Consider the following 17,236-nt stretch of genomic DNA (forward strand, 5'->3'; position numbering starts at 1 on the left):
TAAAATACAGTGCAATCAGTTCGGACGTAGCACAGTGCTCATTCAGTAAATGCACAGCTAAAAAGATGAGTTTTGAGTCTGGATTTAAATGTGACTTAAGTTTTAGCACATCTGATATCTTCTGGAAGCTGGTTCCAACTGCGGGCGGCATAATAACTAAAAGCAGACTACCCGTGTTTTGTGTGAACCCTTGGTATTTCTAACTGACTCGATCCTAATTATCTGAGTGGTCTGTTAGGTTTATATTCAGTGAACATATCTGCAATGTGTTTAGGTCCTAGGCCATTGAGTGATTTATAAACAAGTAAAAGTACTTTAAAATCAATCCTAAATGTAACTGGAAGCCAGTGTAAGGACCTGTGGACTGGTTTGATATGCTCATATTTTCTGGTTCTAGTCAGAATCCTGGCAGCAGCGTTCTGGATGAGCTGCAGCTGTCTAATGGTCTTCTTGGGAAGGCCGGTGAGGAGACCATTACATGCTCATTCAGTAAATGCACAGCTAAAAAGATGAGTTTTGAGTCTGGATTTAAATGTGACTTAAGTTTTAGCACATCTGATATCTTCTGGAAGCTGGTTCCAACTGCGGGCGGCATAATAACTAAAAGCAGACTACCCGTGTTTTGTGTGAACCCTTGGTATTTCTAACTGACTCGATCCTAATTATCTGAGTGGTCTGTTAGGTTTATATTCAGTGAACATATCTGCTATGTATTTAGGTCCTAGGCCATTGAGTGATTATAAATGAATAAAAGTACTTTAAAATCAATCCTAAATTTACATTTACATTTAGTCATTTAGCAGACGCTTTTATCCAAAGCGACTTACACTTGGGGGATACATAAAGCGATTCTTCTTAAAGAGGCAAACAGACACATGCAGTGGTTGTAATACCAAGTTCTTAGACATTGTTCAAATAAGTACAAGCTAGAAAGAGAAGGAATAAATAAAGAGAGAGACTTTTTATTTGTATTTTATTTTAAAAAAATTTTATGATGAAGTTAAGTAGCTTCGAAAGAGATGAGTTTTCAGCTGTCACTTGAAAATTGTCAGGGATTCAGCATTCCGGATAGGGGTGGGAAGATCGTTCCACCAGCCAGGAGTGGTGAACGAGAATGTTCTGGAGTCCGCCAGGAGTTGGGCCGTCCACCAACGATGTCCAGTACCATCGCATGGCACCGCGAGTGAGAGCCTCTCAGCCGGTTGAGGACCAAGCGGCAGTGTGTCCGGGAACCGGACCGATAATTTTTTTTTCTTTTCCTCTCTCCCCTCTCTCGAATCTGTCTCTCCTCATCCTTCCGTCTCCTTTTCTCTCGCCTCGTCTGTCTGTCCTTACCCCCAGGTACGCCGCGGTCGCCGTGATCGGCTCCCCCGAAGGGGAGAGGGGGGGGAGTAGAGCGCAGTCTCGTGAGTACCATGGGAACAGAGCGAGGCCGGTGGAGTAAATGCTCCTCCGTGGGACTAGAGACCGGTGAGTGGGGCAGGTGCATTAGCATTTACTCCACCGGCCTCATCTCCAAACATAATCCTAACAGAGAAAGCAATGGAGAAACTGGTATTTCTATATCGAGTAACATCTGCAATTTCTCTGTAACCCCCAACCAAAAATTCTGAACAGGAGTGCAATACAATAGGGATTGGAGGTAAGTGTCTGGACTACCAAGATTACATTGAACACATATGGGTGAATTGGTAAAACCCATGTTATACTTTCTGTGTTGTGTAATATGTACTCTATGCTCTTATATTGATTAAGTTGTAAATTAGAATTATCAATCAATGAAAAAATATTTTTTACAAATCTGTGTCCATGTATTAAAATCATGGGAAAAGGATATATCCAAGTCCCATGTTTCAATAGGTAGATACAACAAATTATCTATACTTAATAATAATTTATTTAATTTAGATAACATTCTTTTTGATGGTGCAAGTATTCTGATCTGAGTAACGAATGCCGAAGGTTGAAGCGTATTATCCTCAATATTTACTTTACTTCTGATTACTTCCTTTATATGTAAATATTGAATAAATTCTCCTTTAGAAATAGCATACTAAGCTGTTAAATCCTTAAAAGAAATAAACGTATCACAAAATAAATGATAAAGATTTACTGAAAAAAGAGGTTTCTTGTTAAAATAAAAAAATCAGGATTATACAAAATTGGAGAGTATGCACATGGGTCCATTGACAAGTTATATTTTTAATTTTCCACCAAGTTTTAAGAGTTGAAAAATTCATTTATTTTTTAAACAATTATGTTTTTTAATCTATGTTCCAATAAAAGGTAGATCACTTAATTTAATATCCTTACTATCGTATTGTTCTAAATCCATCCAGGCCTCATTATCTGAATCATTATGTATCCACTTGTTAAGAAATTGTAACTGATTTGCCAAGTAGTACATAAAAAAATTTGGAGCATCTAAGCCCCCTGTGATTTTTTTTTTTTGTAAAGTGGACAATCTAATTCTAACTTTCTTATTTTTCCTATAAAAACCTGATATAATTGAGTTTAATGATTGGAACCATTTAAAAGAAGGCTCAAATAGGATCATTGAAAATAAATAATGAATCTTAGGGAGGATTTTGGTTTTGACAGTTGCTATTCGCCCTATTAAGGAAAGAGGCAGAGTATTCCAACAGTTTAAATTGTTACTAATTTTCGTTAATACCGGGGAATAATTTAACTGAGCAATTTCTGAAAGATTTGAAGAAATAATTACACCCAAATATTTAATATTATCTGTAACAGTGAATGAGAATAAGGGTTGGGGTGCAGAATTCCACAGATTTGCTGTAATTGGAAGTATTGTTGATTTAGTCCAATTTATAATATAATCAGAAATCTGTGAATAAGATGATATAGTCTTAAAAAGTTCCGTTAAGGAGTTAAATGGATCTTGATTATACAACAGTATATCATCTGCATACAAATTTATTTTATGTTCCATATTTCCAATAGACTTGTATATTTACATTTTGGCGAACTGCCGCTGCCAATGGCTCAATAAAAATAGCAAACAACAAAGGAGATAAAAGACATCCTTGTCTAGTACCTCTTTGTAATAAAAAACTATGTTACAACTGTCACGTATCCGGTCCATGAACTTCGGTCTGCTAGCCATCAGAGGTCACCCTTTCCATTTCATTGACTCTCGCACTACACACTGTTGCATATCACCCCGGACTACATATGCCATCATCCACTGCACTGATGACATGCACACAGTTGATTGCACACAGCACTGATTGCACACAGCTGTAATCAATCACACATCCCCTATTTAACACTCACTCTGATCCCTTCCCACTGCTGAGTATTGTTTAGCGAACATCATTTGCTGAATTAAAATCATTGTTAGAAATGTATCTATTCTTTGTACCTTTTATCTGTCTCATTTTTATTTATTATTTTTCAAATCTATATACAGCCCTTTTGGCCAACCAAGGCTGAGTTTAAATCCACATTCCCAGACAGCACAGTGTAAAGAAGCAGAATGACAGCGAAAACACCAAGACTTCAAGAGTGGTATGCTTTTGTTTCGTTATTTAATTTTCGTAAGATTTAAAGTAGCATTGTCAGATTCTTTTAATCATAAACACAAAGTTTCAGTAATTGTAGTTATATAATCTATAACTGAAAAATCTCTTTGCTATATTAAATGATTCCAGACTAATTTTAAGCAGTACATGCAGATATCTATATAATTACTTGAGAATGTATAGTTAATGTATTTAACTGAAAAGCACTTGGTTATGCTTGGAGTTCAGCGATCCTGAAATGTTGATATTCATGGTTGTGCGGGTGAAGTTGGAGGGTTTGGCTCATTGGTAATCTTTAAATCACAACAGAACAACACTGGTTCTTGTCCAAGACACAGTTTGTGCTGCCACAGATATAAACGCTCATTTGGCTTCAGCCCAAATGTGAGTTGCTCTTCCTCTTCAGTTGCTTCTTTCCAGCTTTCATTTTCAGTGCTGACACGTGAACCTCCATATTCTGCAGAAAAGGAGAACTGCAACTTTGCAATTAACTTTGCAAGCTCTGCAGATTCAATCGAGGCTGATGTTTCTATCTTCCAGTTGTGAGTGATCTGGGCCATCTTCTCCTTATTGTATCCAACCTTTTTAGTGATCTTCTTTTGCCATGTCACTGGTGTAGTGCTGTCATTAGTTATCGTTTTAATATTCTCCCACATGCCAATGGCTGGGCCTTTAGTTACAGACAGCCCACCAGGAAGGAAGTTAAGAACATCAGGATGAACAGAATAAACAGCAGTGCGCTCGTCTGTGCCGAGATCAGGACCGTGGTAGAATTCAACACCCCACTCTGAGGCAGGCTTGAGGAAGGAGAAGCCAGTTTGCTTGGAGGATGGTGGGCCCCAGTAATACAGACCGTCTCTGTGGTTGGGATGCAGCTTGAGTTCTTCAGCATCCGAGTCTTTAGTCATGTTTGTTGTTCTTCGGTAAGTGCCTTTTCCTTGGAAAATGATGTAAAAATAGCCATGGGCTGCGAAGTAATGGTCTCCACCCTGGCATTTGGGATGAAGGCTGTAAACTACAGCATCGCTGTCTGTCGTCAGGTTTGTGACTCTGCGGCAGGAATTGCCATTGATGATGTTAAAGTAGCTATCTCCACCAATGTAATGGTCTCCATTTTGGCAGGCAGGGTGCAGACTGAAAACAGAGATATCTGCACCTTTATTTAAATCACTTGTCTGCATATAGCAGCCGAGGTCAGAGCGGATTATATAATAGTATTTGTTAATTGCACAGATGTCAGTGCCTTTTGCTTTGCTCCTGGGAATAATGCTGCTCATCGTGCCTGAACCTGTAACACAGAATAAATCAAACATTCAATCAACTGCATGCTGTTATTTTAGTCCTTCAATAGATTGAGCTCAATGATTACTGAAGGGAGATAATTAAAATCCCTTGTCTCTTCAATATATATATATATATTATATTGAAGAGACAATGGTATATATTATACCATTTGATGGTATGAAGAGATGGATTAATTCATGTAGGACGCCACTGAAGGCCTAGGTGTAAAATTCACGACCCGCCACTGGTATATATATATATATATATATATATATATATCCTTTTTGAGTGATTTGATATGAGTAAGTATAGTAAATATATTAATCAGTGATCAATGTATTAAATGATTTGATTAATTTTCTTTCAAATGTATGCACCCATAGAAATGACTGCTTGAGTGTTGAAATGTTCTTCCTTTCCAGGTATTCTCTCTTGTCTGTATTTGATGTCTGAAAAGCGACTGTGGTCATGCCTAAGGATGGACAAGGCTTCATCAAAAGTTAATAGTAGACATGCTGTTATGTTCAGATTTGAATGTTTTCATCTATTTCTAACTTGTAAGGAAGGCAGCTAAATGCTTTCACAAGTGCTTGCTCATTTTGTACGGCTTCCAGAGGTGAAATATAGACTTGTTTTGTGACAATTTCTTAGTTAAGAAAATCTAAGTTGAATAAAGATGAATATTTTCTGTGCTTCTCACCAGGACTACACCATGTTATCAGTATGTTTTGGGAATCGTGTTTGCAGAGCAGCCAGCAAACTCCTTGAGACTTGAAGCTGGCTTCTGCTGGTGAAACTGCAAACTATTTCCCATTTTTCTTTTTCCTCAATTAATTGGATGTCCAATTCCTGGTCTTCATTCACCACATCTGGTCCTGGGTCTTAACCGTAAATTCCCCTCCATTACCAAAACAGCTTTATATTTGAGAGAGAAAAAATGAAAGCTAACTCATGATACAATCCCAAGCTTTAATTTCAATGTGTTTAATAATCTAGCAGAAAAGACACTTTATGTCAGATTGCACGCCTTGAACTTGAGGATTTAAAGAAAAACTGTCACATTTCATCTTTAATTTAATGGTGCATTAGAGCTGCTTGATTGCAGCGGTTCAGTACTATAAGCATAAGCCATTTTCCTAAAATAATGCAGGGAACCATTATTGAACCATTACGTGTGCTCTATTTTGGTGTTGAAATTTGCTTCATGTGCACTGTTTGCGGACGAGTAAAAACTGAAGTATACTTCAGCCTTTAAAGCAAGCAAAACATACACAACCCCCGCACACATTGGTGCAGAATGAGAAAGACGCCTCTTGCTCAATAACAGTGTTTAGAAGTCTGATTCGTTTCCACAAAAAGGTTCTTTCATTTTAATGAACCAGTTAAAAAAAAAACATTCAGAGGTTATTTTACGGTGGAACTGGCTTATGTTGTCCACAATTTTGAGCGCTGCTGCTGCATGACAGAATAGATTATGGTGTGATCGAGGGTCTTGTTCTTATTTACCTATTAAATAAAATGTTATTTTTTAACCTTTCTATCAGCCAATGCCAATTATGAAAGAAAACGCCAAGAGCACAGATCAGTGGCTGAGAGTGCAACTGATTATATATACCATCGATTCCAAAACCGGGAATCGGAATCGCTTCCAAAAATTTTGTAGTTGAACAGCCCTAGATGTCTGTGAGAAAGGGATATTCGCTCGAAGAGCTCGAGCATCTGTGCTGCCACGTGCTCAATCCACTCTGCGTACTTTGCTTATCAGCTCGCGCACATCAGCTATACAGGCGTGAATATTCAATGTTTATCATTAGCTTACATATCCTTCATGTACATAGACATCCATAGACATCCATAAGATCTCTACTAAACTCTCTGTTGTCAGTGATGCTTTATCTGGACACAGCACTGTTTAAAAGTTGTGTGGTATTGGAGGACTTTTAACGAGTACATTGGATTACAACATTCTGTAACCTTTATCGCTGATCTCTGACTCATCTCAGAGATCTCCAGAACATCGGCGGCTGCTCAATTTACCCGACCTGGGCGGAAGTGCTCGCAGACGGCATCAGGACTGTAAACAAAGACGAGGAAAGCACGGAGGCCTAAGAGCTAAGCTAACACCGCATCGGCTCTCTTACCCAGCAGTTTTCTCGCTAATGTACGGTCATTGGTCAACAAAATGGACGATCTTTGTCTGTGCATCACAAACAACAGGAGAAATATGGATTCTATTATCATGGTTTGTACAGAAACATGCCTGAATAACGGCACTATTGAGTAGAGATCGACCGATATATCGATTTACCGATATTTTTCCCGATGCATTATTACCATAATCGGATATCGGTATTGTAATATTGGATTCACCGATAAACGCCAATAGATCTTGTGGGCGTTTTGAGAATTGCATGCAGGATCGCCATTGCAGCGCGTCTGAGGGGAGACGAGACAACAACAACGGCGTTCAGGTACTTGATATAGTTGCTATAGTTAGTAAACTTTATTTAACATAACAGCCATTTATGCTCAAATTAGATGCATTATATAAATGCCTGGTATGTAGTTTATGCAGCTTGGCTCTAAGAAATAGAGACCAACTCATGGAGTCACGTAAGATAATCCGTCAAGTCCTGTCCCAATAAAGACGTAACTTTGCCTGAATTAAATAATATGCAGCCATGAATGAGCACATTTTGGAAATAAAAGCGCTGAATTGAATTCTCTCTCTGTTGTATATTTGCTCATCATTAGTCTCGCGTAGCCGCTTTCATATTGCTGTTCACTCACCGGGTTGATGTGGTTGATGCTCAGGAAATGCTCCAGCACGGCCACCGCATGTAACTTTTAACAAAATTCACTTGTTTAAAACACCCTACATTGTATTAACATTTACTATATAACCATTATTTCACTAATTAACATCTAAATAAATACAACTCTATGGAAATAAATTATGTATTATCTCCACGAGCGATCGCAGTTTGAGTATAGTTCTGTGTAACTGCATAGATAAACCGCGCTGTCAGCAGGCATTTCATCATCTAGAAGGACAAAAACATTAATAATTCTGATATAACATTCCAGTCGAGAAATGCAATAAAATACGTTGTTTTGTTTGTTAAATTCCAGAGAATATTATTCAGTGAATTAACATTATCCAGTGAATTATTCTTGACTCTGTAGCTATTAAACATCTTATAAACCTACTAAAACTGTAGTTTAAATAAAGTTGATATGACTCCTGTCCTTTATTTATTTTCTCCATTTGAAAACATTAGACATTCTAGATTTATTTTGATTATTGTTAATATTAGTATTGTTGCTGTTGATGCTTTTTATAAATAAAATGTTTTTATTGTTGTAATATAAAGATTCAATTTACCATGAAAGACTGCTAATTTTCAACACTTAAAAAAAAAAGATGACTGAAAAGGGGAAAAACCAAAGTGAAGTATGTTCTTACTTCACTCAGTCATTTATTTACTTTATAACAGTAAATAAATATCGGTTCTGCATATCGGTTATCGGGCACATAAACATGCAAATAATTGGTATCGGTAATAAAATATCAATATCAGTCAATCACTGCTAGTGAGTTAGCTGAACACTACGTTCTCCGGGCAGAAGATTCCGGTAAGACCAGAGGCGGAGGGCTGTGCATTTATACAACTAAAGCTTGGTGCACAAACTCTGTCATCACTGGAAGACACTGCTCACCTAACCTGGAATTTATCATAGTTAAATGCAGACCCTTTTATATGCCCAGAGAACTTACATCAATAATAGTTACTGCAGTATACATTCCACCGGAACCAGAACCAAGTTGACTGAGCAATAAAGCTATAGTGAGCCCTTTTATGGTGAAGAATAACAATAGAAAAAAACATTTGTCATATTCACTATTAAGGATGCATCGGGCCCGATACCAAAAGCCGATACTACACAGCGTGTGAACAGAGCTGTGTCCAGAAAAAGAAACACTGAAAACAGATCAACTGAGAGTAGAATGGAGTTATTAGAGATTAAGGATGTCTATGAACTACATGTAATTAATATAATGCTAAACATTCAATATTCACGCCTGTATAGCGAGCTTGTCGAGTGAATAATATCACAGACATCCCTGGAAAGTTTGTAGTTCAGGTAAAAAACAAAGCAAAGCAAAACAGTGCACAAGTTACTAAAGTTATTTGACGGTAAGGAGAGAGAGAGTGCGCGAGAGAGAGAGAGAGAGAGAGAGAGAGAGTCAGAGAGCGCACACTTCTGTTGTATGATCTTGATTGCTGTTCACTCCATTAGCGCATGCATTTGGATTAAAACTAAATCGTAAATATAAAACAAACAATTATAGGGACATTCACTATAAACAGCATTTATTTTAAACGTCAAGCATACACAACTTTATTTAAAGCAGAAGTGAAACTAGCAGACTGGGTGAAATGCACTAGGCTGTAAGTATCTCTCTCATTCTGCACCAATACAAACCTGTGTGCGCTGCGTATGTTTAGCTTGCTTTAGAATTATGGTTTTTATTTGTACGCGAGGGTCCGTGTACACTGCGCGTGACGCAAATTACATCACCAAAATAGTACTCGTGTACTCCCTGCATTATTTTAATTCATACATAAAATTTTATTCAACATAAAATGTTTTGTGATTACAGTATTGAGCTGCTGCAATGGACCAGCTCTAATGCGCCATTAAAATGAACAGTGAAAGTAACAAAAGCTTATAAAATACATTTTAACAGGTTTAATTACGTGTGGAAATAACTGATGGTAATATCTGTTTGCTAAATGAAGCCTACTAAAATGATTCTTCTTATTATTATTATTATTATTACTATTATTATTATTTTGTCTCTGTACCCAGTATTTGTAAAAAATGACAAATGCTGTGAAAATACAGGTATCGGTATCGACGAGTACCAAAAATGAAAGTATCGGTATCGGACTCGTTCTGAAAAAAGTGGTATCGGTGCATTCCTACTCATTATTACGTAATTTATAACATTTCAATTACAATTAAGTAGACATTAATTGTGCTCAGTTGTGTTTTAGTCACTAAAACAGTCCAGTACTTTTTAGTCAAACACATTTCTATATTGAATAATAAATGTTTCTGTGCCACCCCAGACTGCTGGCCCCTCCCTGGCCACCCCTGTGAAAACATCCTGGCTCCGATCTGGACTGTTTGCCTGCAGTGCAGCATCATCAAAATAGCACAACCTGCTTAATTTATTCCTTTAGTATCTAAATATGCCATGTCACACATTTTCACGTTAAACGTTTTAGAATGTCTATTAACATAGCCTAATTAACCTGTGCGATTATGCACCTAAAACAACAACAAATATTATGAATAGCAAAAAATAACCTTTTAGCTATGTTCTGGGAATGGTCTGACAAAATTAACATTCCCGGTAGGAACCAAAAATGTATTGCTGGGTTTTGATTAAAGCATGTGCTAAGTGAATAAATGTAAATGTAAAAAAGTCAAACCTTAGGGAGCTGACTTCCAAACAGCAAGCTGAAGTTTTCTGTATCGCAGTTGTGTCTTGTTTCCTTGAATGTCTTTGCTATATTCTTTTGTCACTGCATTGCCCATTTATAAAGAACGGTACATTATTATGCAAGACACAAGTAATCCAATCAGAATGGATCGGAAGGTTACGGTGACGTCAGATTGCGGCTCTTTTTTCCAGTAAATCACATGATCTTAAACAAACCTGCAGTCCTGCAGAGTCATGGCTCAGATAAACGGGGGTGGGAGGGCGCTTTCAAGCACATTACACACAGGGGAGATCCACTGAGCTAAGGGTAATGGAATACCCATACACACTCAGTCTTCAATATTTATAAATCTATTTATTAAAACTAGGAAATAATTATAGGAAATCCAAATATATAGTGTAGAATTATAACTGAATATAAAAATGGAAACACTGAACAGTTATATCCTACACTGTTTTTAAAATAAGAAAAGTCTTTTTACAGAGAAAATGCAGGTTAATTTCATTAGAAGTGTGAATTTCCATAAAAATACATACATTCGCACCAAATTTAAATAATTGTCAATTATTTAGCTGATTGTGTGAGTTACTGAAAACTCACACAAGTTTTCTCTTGAGCTGAACTCAAAGATCTAAGACTTTTTCTATGTACACAAAAGGCCTATTTCTCTCAAATATTGTTCACAAATCTGTCTAAATCTGAGTTAGTGAGCACTTCTCCTTTGTCGAGATAATCCATCCACCTCACAGGTGTGGCATATCAAGATGCTGATTAGACAGCATGATTATTGCACAGGTGTGCCTTAGGCTGACCACAATAAAAGGCCACTCTAAAATGTGCAGTTTTACTGTTCTCTGATGTGGCTCTACCGTTAACCAATCTTCTCCGTGCCTCGCAAAAATGCTTATGGTCTGATAGCTGTCAACATGCGTTTGAAGCTGTAAAAAGTTTGTTGTGTAGTGCCCCAGTGTTATCTGCACCGGATTACTCACGTGTGTTTAAACTCGACGTTGATGCTAGTGCTACTGGAGCCGGAGCAGTTCTTTTGCAAGATGATATTCACAGAGTTGAGCATCCTGTAGCGTACTTCTCAAAAAAGTTCTTAAAACATCAGTTACACTATAGTGTTATCGAAAAAGAAGCCCTTGCTTTATTACTGGCGTTACAACATTTTGAAGTGTACGTGGGTTCAAGTTCTATTCCTGTGCTTGTCTTTACTGATCACAATCCACTAGTATTTCTGTCTCGTATGCGCAATGCAAATCAACGAATTATGTGCTGGTCCTTGTTTATTCAAGATTTTAATCTTGAGATTTGCAATAAAAAGGGCAAGGACAATGTATTGGTAGATGCCTTATCTCGTTCCTTTAGTTTTGTTTAAAATCAATTTATATAGATTTGTCTTAGTGTGTGGGGGTGTTACGACTTCGGCATTTGTGTTTTCTGTGTGGAGTGTTTTTTTGTGTATGTCTGTGCAGGGATTGGTTGCTGCAGAGAAACGAGATTGGCTGAACCTGCGGTTGCTTGGCGTGAGGAGCTCCGGATTCCTTCTCCCGTCGACAGATTCCAAACCACTCGTTTTCGTAAATGGTTCATATTTCTGTTGTGAAGTAATTTAATTAAGTCACTGCCTGTGCTTTAGGAGCGTAGGGGTGTCCTGCCATTTAGTTGGCCTTGTTTGCGATTTGTTTATCTTAGGGAGTTAGGGAAGTTTATTGTATTTTGTTTCTTTTGCTAGGACATTTATTTGTTTTATTTGCAGGACACCCTGAAGCTATGGCTCCTTTATTTAATTAATTTGATTCAATTTCAGTAAATTATCTTGTGGATCTTACTTTTATGTCTGTGGTGATCTGTCGGCTGGGGTTGGTTTCCCGTTTACCTTCAAACTAGGGCTGCACGATAAATCGCATGCGATATTTATTTAATGCGCATCTTGTCAGAAAGCCGGTTCTGTAATCAGCGGTAAATCTCCATCACCTGCAGGCTTTCACATTGAGCAACATTAACTACACAGAGCCATTGTTCACTGACAAGCTGCGCAAAAAATCACGTGAATATGAACGTGGTTTTGCGCAGCTCGTCAGTGAACAACGGCTCTGTGTAGTTAATGTTGCTCAATGTGAAAGCCTGCAGGTGATGGAGATTTACCGCAGAACTGGCTTTCTGACAAGATGCGCATTAAATATCGCATGCGATTTATCGTGCCGCCCTACTTCAAACTTACGTCAAGCCCTTTTTCTTTTTAGAATGGGGCGTAACAATGGTCTAAAGATGATCTGACTCAAATTTGATGAAAATCGGACCAACGGTTTAGGAGGTGTTTGAAAAAGTAGGTTTTAAACAAAATCAAATGGCAGACATGAAGTTTGGCCGAATCTGGCAAAATTTATCAACATTTTCAGCATGACACAAGGTGTCTATTAAGACCAGTCTCATTACAATAGGTCAAATTTATATAAAGCCATTAGCCTTTTTCTTCATTATAACTTTTGACCACAAGGTGGTCTTTTGAGTAGCTTCAGGGCATGATGCTGGAGGCACATACTGAGTTTTGTAACACTACACCAATGCATTCGTAAAATATAAAATTTTATATCATAACACTGTATTAGTTAATGGCATTTTCATGTTTTGTTCAATTATAGCACCACCAAGAGGCAAAATCCCACCAATTTTTTACGTGTCCTCAGAATGTGTCCATACCTATGTGTGTCAAATTTGGTGAAAACATTTTTGGAGTTATAGACATTAAGTATGAGCACATAAAAATTACCCATGGCCGACTTTGCATTTGTATTTATTTTTTGCCTCTCAAGACCCCGATATACTTTGAGCAAAATCGAAGAATGAACTGAAAATCGTTTCGAACATAATCAGGCCAAAATGAAGTTTGCTTTGTGTTCGTTTTTGGAGTTCGAAATGGCATGGCAAAGCGAACTCTCCAGAAAAGTTAGTTTCACCTGGTTATCACCTTCGTACTACCATTATTCCTTGACCACAATGTAATAGGAGGTGTGTTCTGAGGCTCGGAGCTCTTATCTAGTTCAATTCTCCTGTTGAGTCCATCAAGGTAAGATCTCCGCAGGTGAAAGCATGAACACACATTGTTCTTCTGATGAAATGAAGCACTGACACAGTTTTTCCATGTTTAATACTGTAAAGCTGCTTGCTTTTAAGCATTCTCTTGAATAAAGTTGCATATAAATACATGTGACTTTATTGGAGTGCTAATTTGCAGAGCTTGTGCTAATATACCCATGTTGCAGAGGTTGGTTTGCACTCCTAAAATAATTTATTAGAATTAAAACAGGAGATAAAAATAGACAAACGTTTCTGCTATCTGCCTTCGTCACTGTGACAATTCTTTGTCTCTCAAAGGTTATATAACAAACAACATACATCAGGTGATTCTAGTTAATCAATCAGTCCACAGTCTCCCTTTAACATCAAGTATTAAGTAGTGGCAACAATAGTATATCAGGCAAATAAAATGTCGTACATAAATATATATATCTACTAACCTATATATTCATACCTGTAACGGGGCTGACGAGACGTGAGCTGTGTGGATCCATCTGCAAGCTTTTATTTAAGTGACATGGTAAACAGGCAGGGTCAAACAATGGCAAACAGGTATATGGCGGGCAAAACACAAGAATAGTCCTAGGGCTAGCGTAGGTCACCGATCGGCAGACAGAATCAGAGGGGCGAGACGAGAGGGAAAAATCCAGGAAAACAGGCAAAGATCAGATACCGCAGAAACAGGCAAGACAAAACAAGGAAAACACGGAGACTCGGAAAGGGGTACAGGTTAAACAATACTCAGCAGAGAAAGGTGGTTAGAGTGGGTGTTATATAGTGAGTGAGGTGATTAGAAACAGCTGTGTGCAATGAGTGCAAATCAGTGCAGTGTGCAAATCGTGCAAGGAATGATGGGATCAATGTAAAGGAAAGGGTGACCTCTGGTGGTGAATAAACGGAAGTCCATGGACCGAATTCGTGACAATACCTATCTTTATAAACATCTTTCTTTGTAGTAAAGCTGATCGGGAAAAAATTGCTTAAGACAGGACAAACAAACAAAAAAAGTACAAGTACCAAGTAGCGACAAGCAATGGCTGCCATCTGCGGCGCCATCTTGCATCAACTCTAAAAAAGATTTTGAGTTGAAACAACATCAAAAAATCAATTTAATCAAATCAAACAGACGGTGAACACTATTAACAGCAATTATTATATGATGCAATCAAACTTATAGCAAAATGTGGTTGTTGTGTATGTTGTTTCAGGGTTGGCATCATCTGAGGTCCTCTGAGGGGTTGGCATCATCTCTTCTCAGGTGTTCTGGATCCAGACTGAAGCTTGTGTAAATCCTAGTTACCACGGGATGTCAATCCCAGCAGAAACAGAGAAACAAATAGAGACATAATTAGCGTAGCTGCTGTTCCAACCAAGCAAAATTGATTTGTTTAACCCAAGCTAAAGAATAATAATGTGCATTTGATCAGATATAACTGCAGTACAAGATTATGAGATGCATTATTTGAATGCCTGGCCAAAGAGATGTGTCTTTAATCTAGATTTAAACAGAGGGAATGTGTCTGAACCCCAAACGTGATGTAGCGTCTGCGTAGCATCATGCATGATAGTTGGACTGTTTATGGCTTAAAAGACCCCTTTTAGCCTTTTGACATTTGCATATAAATTACAGTTCTGGTCAGGAACTTTACGTTCGTATAAGGGGTGTAAATTGCCAAATGGTTCTTCGCCGTCAAGTAAGATTAGAACCAGCCCCACGAGCATCCTGCAATCTGATTTCAAACACATTCCACAAAAAGCTGTAGATGGCCAAACGAACACACACACACACACACCCAAACTAACACACACACACACATAAAGACATTTCTTTATTTTAGACTATAATTAATCAGTTATAATTGTATCTGGTATATGCATGTGGTGTGTACATTCCCTTGTTAGATTAGATGAGTTACCACTCGTTATTTGTATTAGTTAAAGCCATAAAACACTTATATTCAGGTGTATGTATGTATCTTTGGTTTAATCTATTCCAAATGATTGTTTCTTGGTATCAATGTTACCTGTTCTTCATTTCTCGGACAATGACGTACAGTATGTGATTGTGAAACGCATCATATGACTCGCACGATATTTTGGGTTAAAACTACGGATATTCCAGACCGGCCATAGAGGTCTTGAATGCATGAACTAGCTTTTCTGCATCAGAAACAGTTATCTATCTCCAAACATAATCCTAACAGACAAAGCAATGGAGAAACTGGTATTTCTATATCGAGTAACATCTGCAATTTCTCTGTAACCCCCAACCAAAAATTCTGAACAGGAGTGCAATACAATAGGGATTGGAGGTAAGTGTCTGGACTACCAAGATTACATTGAACACATATGGGTGAATTGGTAAAACCCATGTTATACTTTCTGTGTTTTGTAATATGTACTCTATGCTCTTATATTAACATGTTTCGTAGCTTGGCAATGTTTCTAAGATGGAAGAATGCTGTTTTTGTAACATGGGAAATATGATTTTCAAAAGACAAGTTGCTATCTAATATAACACCCAGATTTTTGACTGTAGAGGAAGTAACAGTACATCCGTCTAGTTGCAATTTGTAATCTACGAGATTCTGTGTACTGTTTTTTGGTCCAATAAGTAATATCTCTGTCTTATCTGAATTTAATAGGAGAAAATTATTGGTCATCCAATCTTTTACATTTTTAACACACTCTGTTAGCTTAGATAATTTAGAAGTTTCATCTGGTCTTGTTGAGATATATAGTTGAGTATCATCAGCATAACAGTGGAAACTATTCCTGTATTTTCTAATAATATTACCAAGGGGCAACATGTATATTGAAAATAGCAGAGGACCTAGGACAGATCCTTGTGGCATTCCATACTTCGATGCCCCATTTAAGTAAACAAAGTGGTAGCGATCGGACAGGTAGGATCTAAACCATCTTAAAGCCTGCCCTTGAATACCTGTATAGTTTTGTAATCGATCTATGAGTATGTCATGATCTATAGTATCGAACGCAGCACTAAGATCAAGTAAAACTAGCAATGAGACACAGCCTTGGTCTGACGCAAGAAGCAAGTAATTTGTAATTTTAACAAGTGCAGTTTCTGTGCTATGGTGGGGCCTGAAACCTGAAATTCTTCATAGAGAGCATTTTTTTGCAGGAAGGAGCACAATTGAGCAGACACAATTTTATCTAAAATTTTAGACATAAAAGGAAGATTTGAGATGGGTCTGTAATTTGCCAGTTCTCTAGGATCTAGTTGTGGTTTCTTAATAAGAGGCTTAATAACCTCCAGCTTGAATGCTTTTGGGACGTGACCTAAAGACAACGACGAGTTAATAATATTGAGAAGCGGTTCTTCTGCTACAGGTAACAACTCTTTCAATAATTTAGTGGGTACAGGATCTAACAGGAATGTTGTTGGTTTAGATGCAGTGATAAGTTTATTTAGCTCTTCCTGTCCTATAGCTGTAAAGCACTGCAGTTTATCTTTTGGTGCGATGAATGAAGCTGAAGTATTATACGCTGTAGAATCTACATTTGTTATTTTATTTCTGATGTAAAATATTTTATCAGTGAAGACATTTATAAAGTCATTACTATTAAACTGTGAGGGAATATTTAGATCGGGTGGCATCTGGTTATTTGTTAATATAGTCACTGTGCTAAATAAAAACCTAGGATTGTTTTGGTTATTTTCTATGAGTTTGTGGATATGCTCGGCCCTGGCAGCTTTTAGAGCCGGTCTATAGCTGGACATACTGTTTTTCCACGCAATTCTAAAAACTTCCAAGTTAGTTTTCTCCATTTGCGCTCAAGACT

General features: G+C 37.6%; 1 protein-coding gene across 2 annotated transcripts; it reads right to left on the reverse strand.

Moving 5' to 3' along the window:
- Nucleotides 1-3,515: 3,515 nt before the first annotated feature.
- Nucleotides 3,516-10,403, reverse strand: LOC107570702 (uncharacterized). 2 transcript variants are annotated; one of them, XM_016256963.1, is made up of 2 exons: nucleotides 10,334-10,403; nucleotides 3,516-4,833 (listed from the first exon to the last, which is right to left on the reverse strand). In XM_016256963.1, the coding sequence occupies exon 2, from the start codon at nucleotides 4,820-4,822 to the stop codon at nucleotides 3,794-3,796; it is 1,029 nt and encodes a 342-aa protein (XP_016112449.1). In that variant the 5' UTR covers nucleotides 4,823-4,833; nucleotides 10,334-10,403; the 3' UTR covers nucleotides 3,516-3,793. The 2 variants fall into 2 exon arrangements, with proteins under 2 accessions (XP_016112449.1, XP_016112450.1); XM_016256964.1 differs by lacking the exon at nucleotides 10,334-10,403 and adding an exon at nucleotides 4,843-4,871 and having other exon boundaries at nucleotides 3,516-4,695.
- Nucleotides 10,404-17,236: the final 6,833 nt, after the last annotated feature.

Source organism: Sinocyclocheilus grahami, unplaced genomic scaffold, assembly GCF_001515645.1.
Source record: "Sinocyclocheilus grahami isolate Dianchi unplaced genomic scaffold, SAMN03320097.WGS_v1.1 scaffold1494.1, whole genome shotgun sequence".
Lineage (NCBI taxonomy): Eukaryota > Metazoa > Chordata > Actinopteri > Cypriniformes > Cyprinidae > Sinocyclocheilus > Sinocyclocheilus grahami.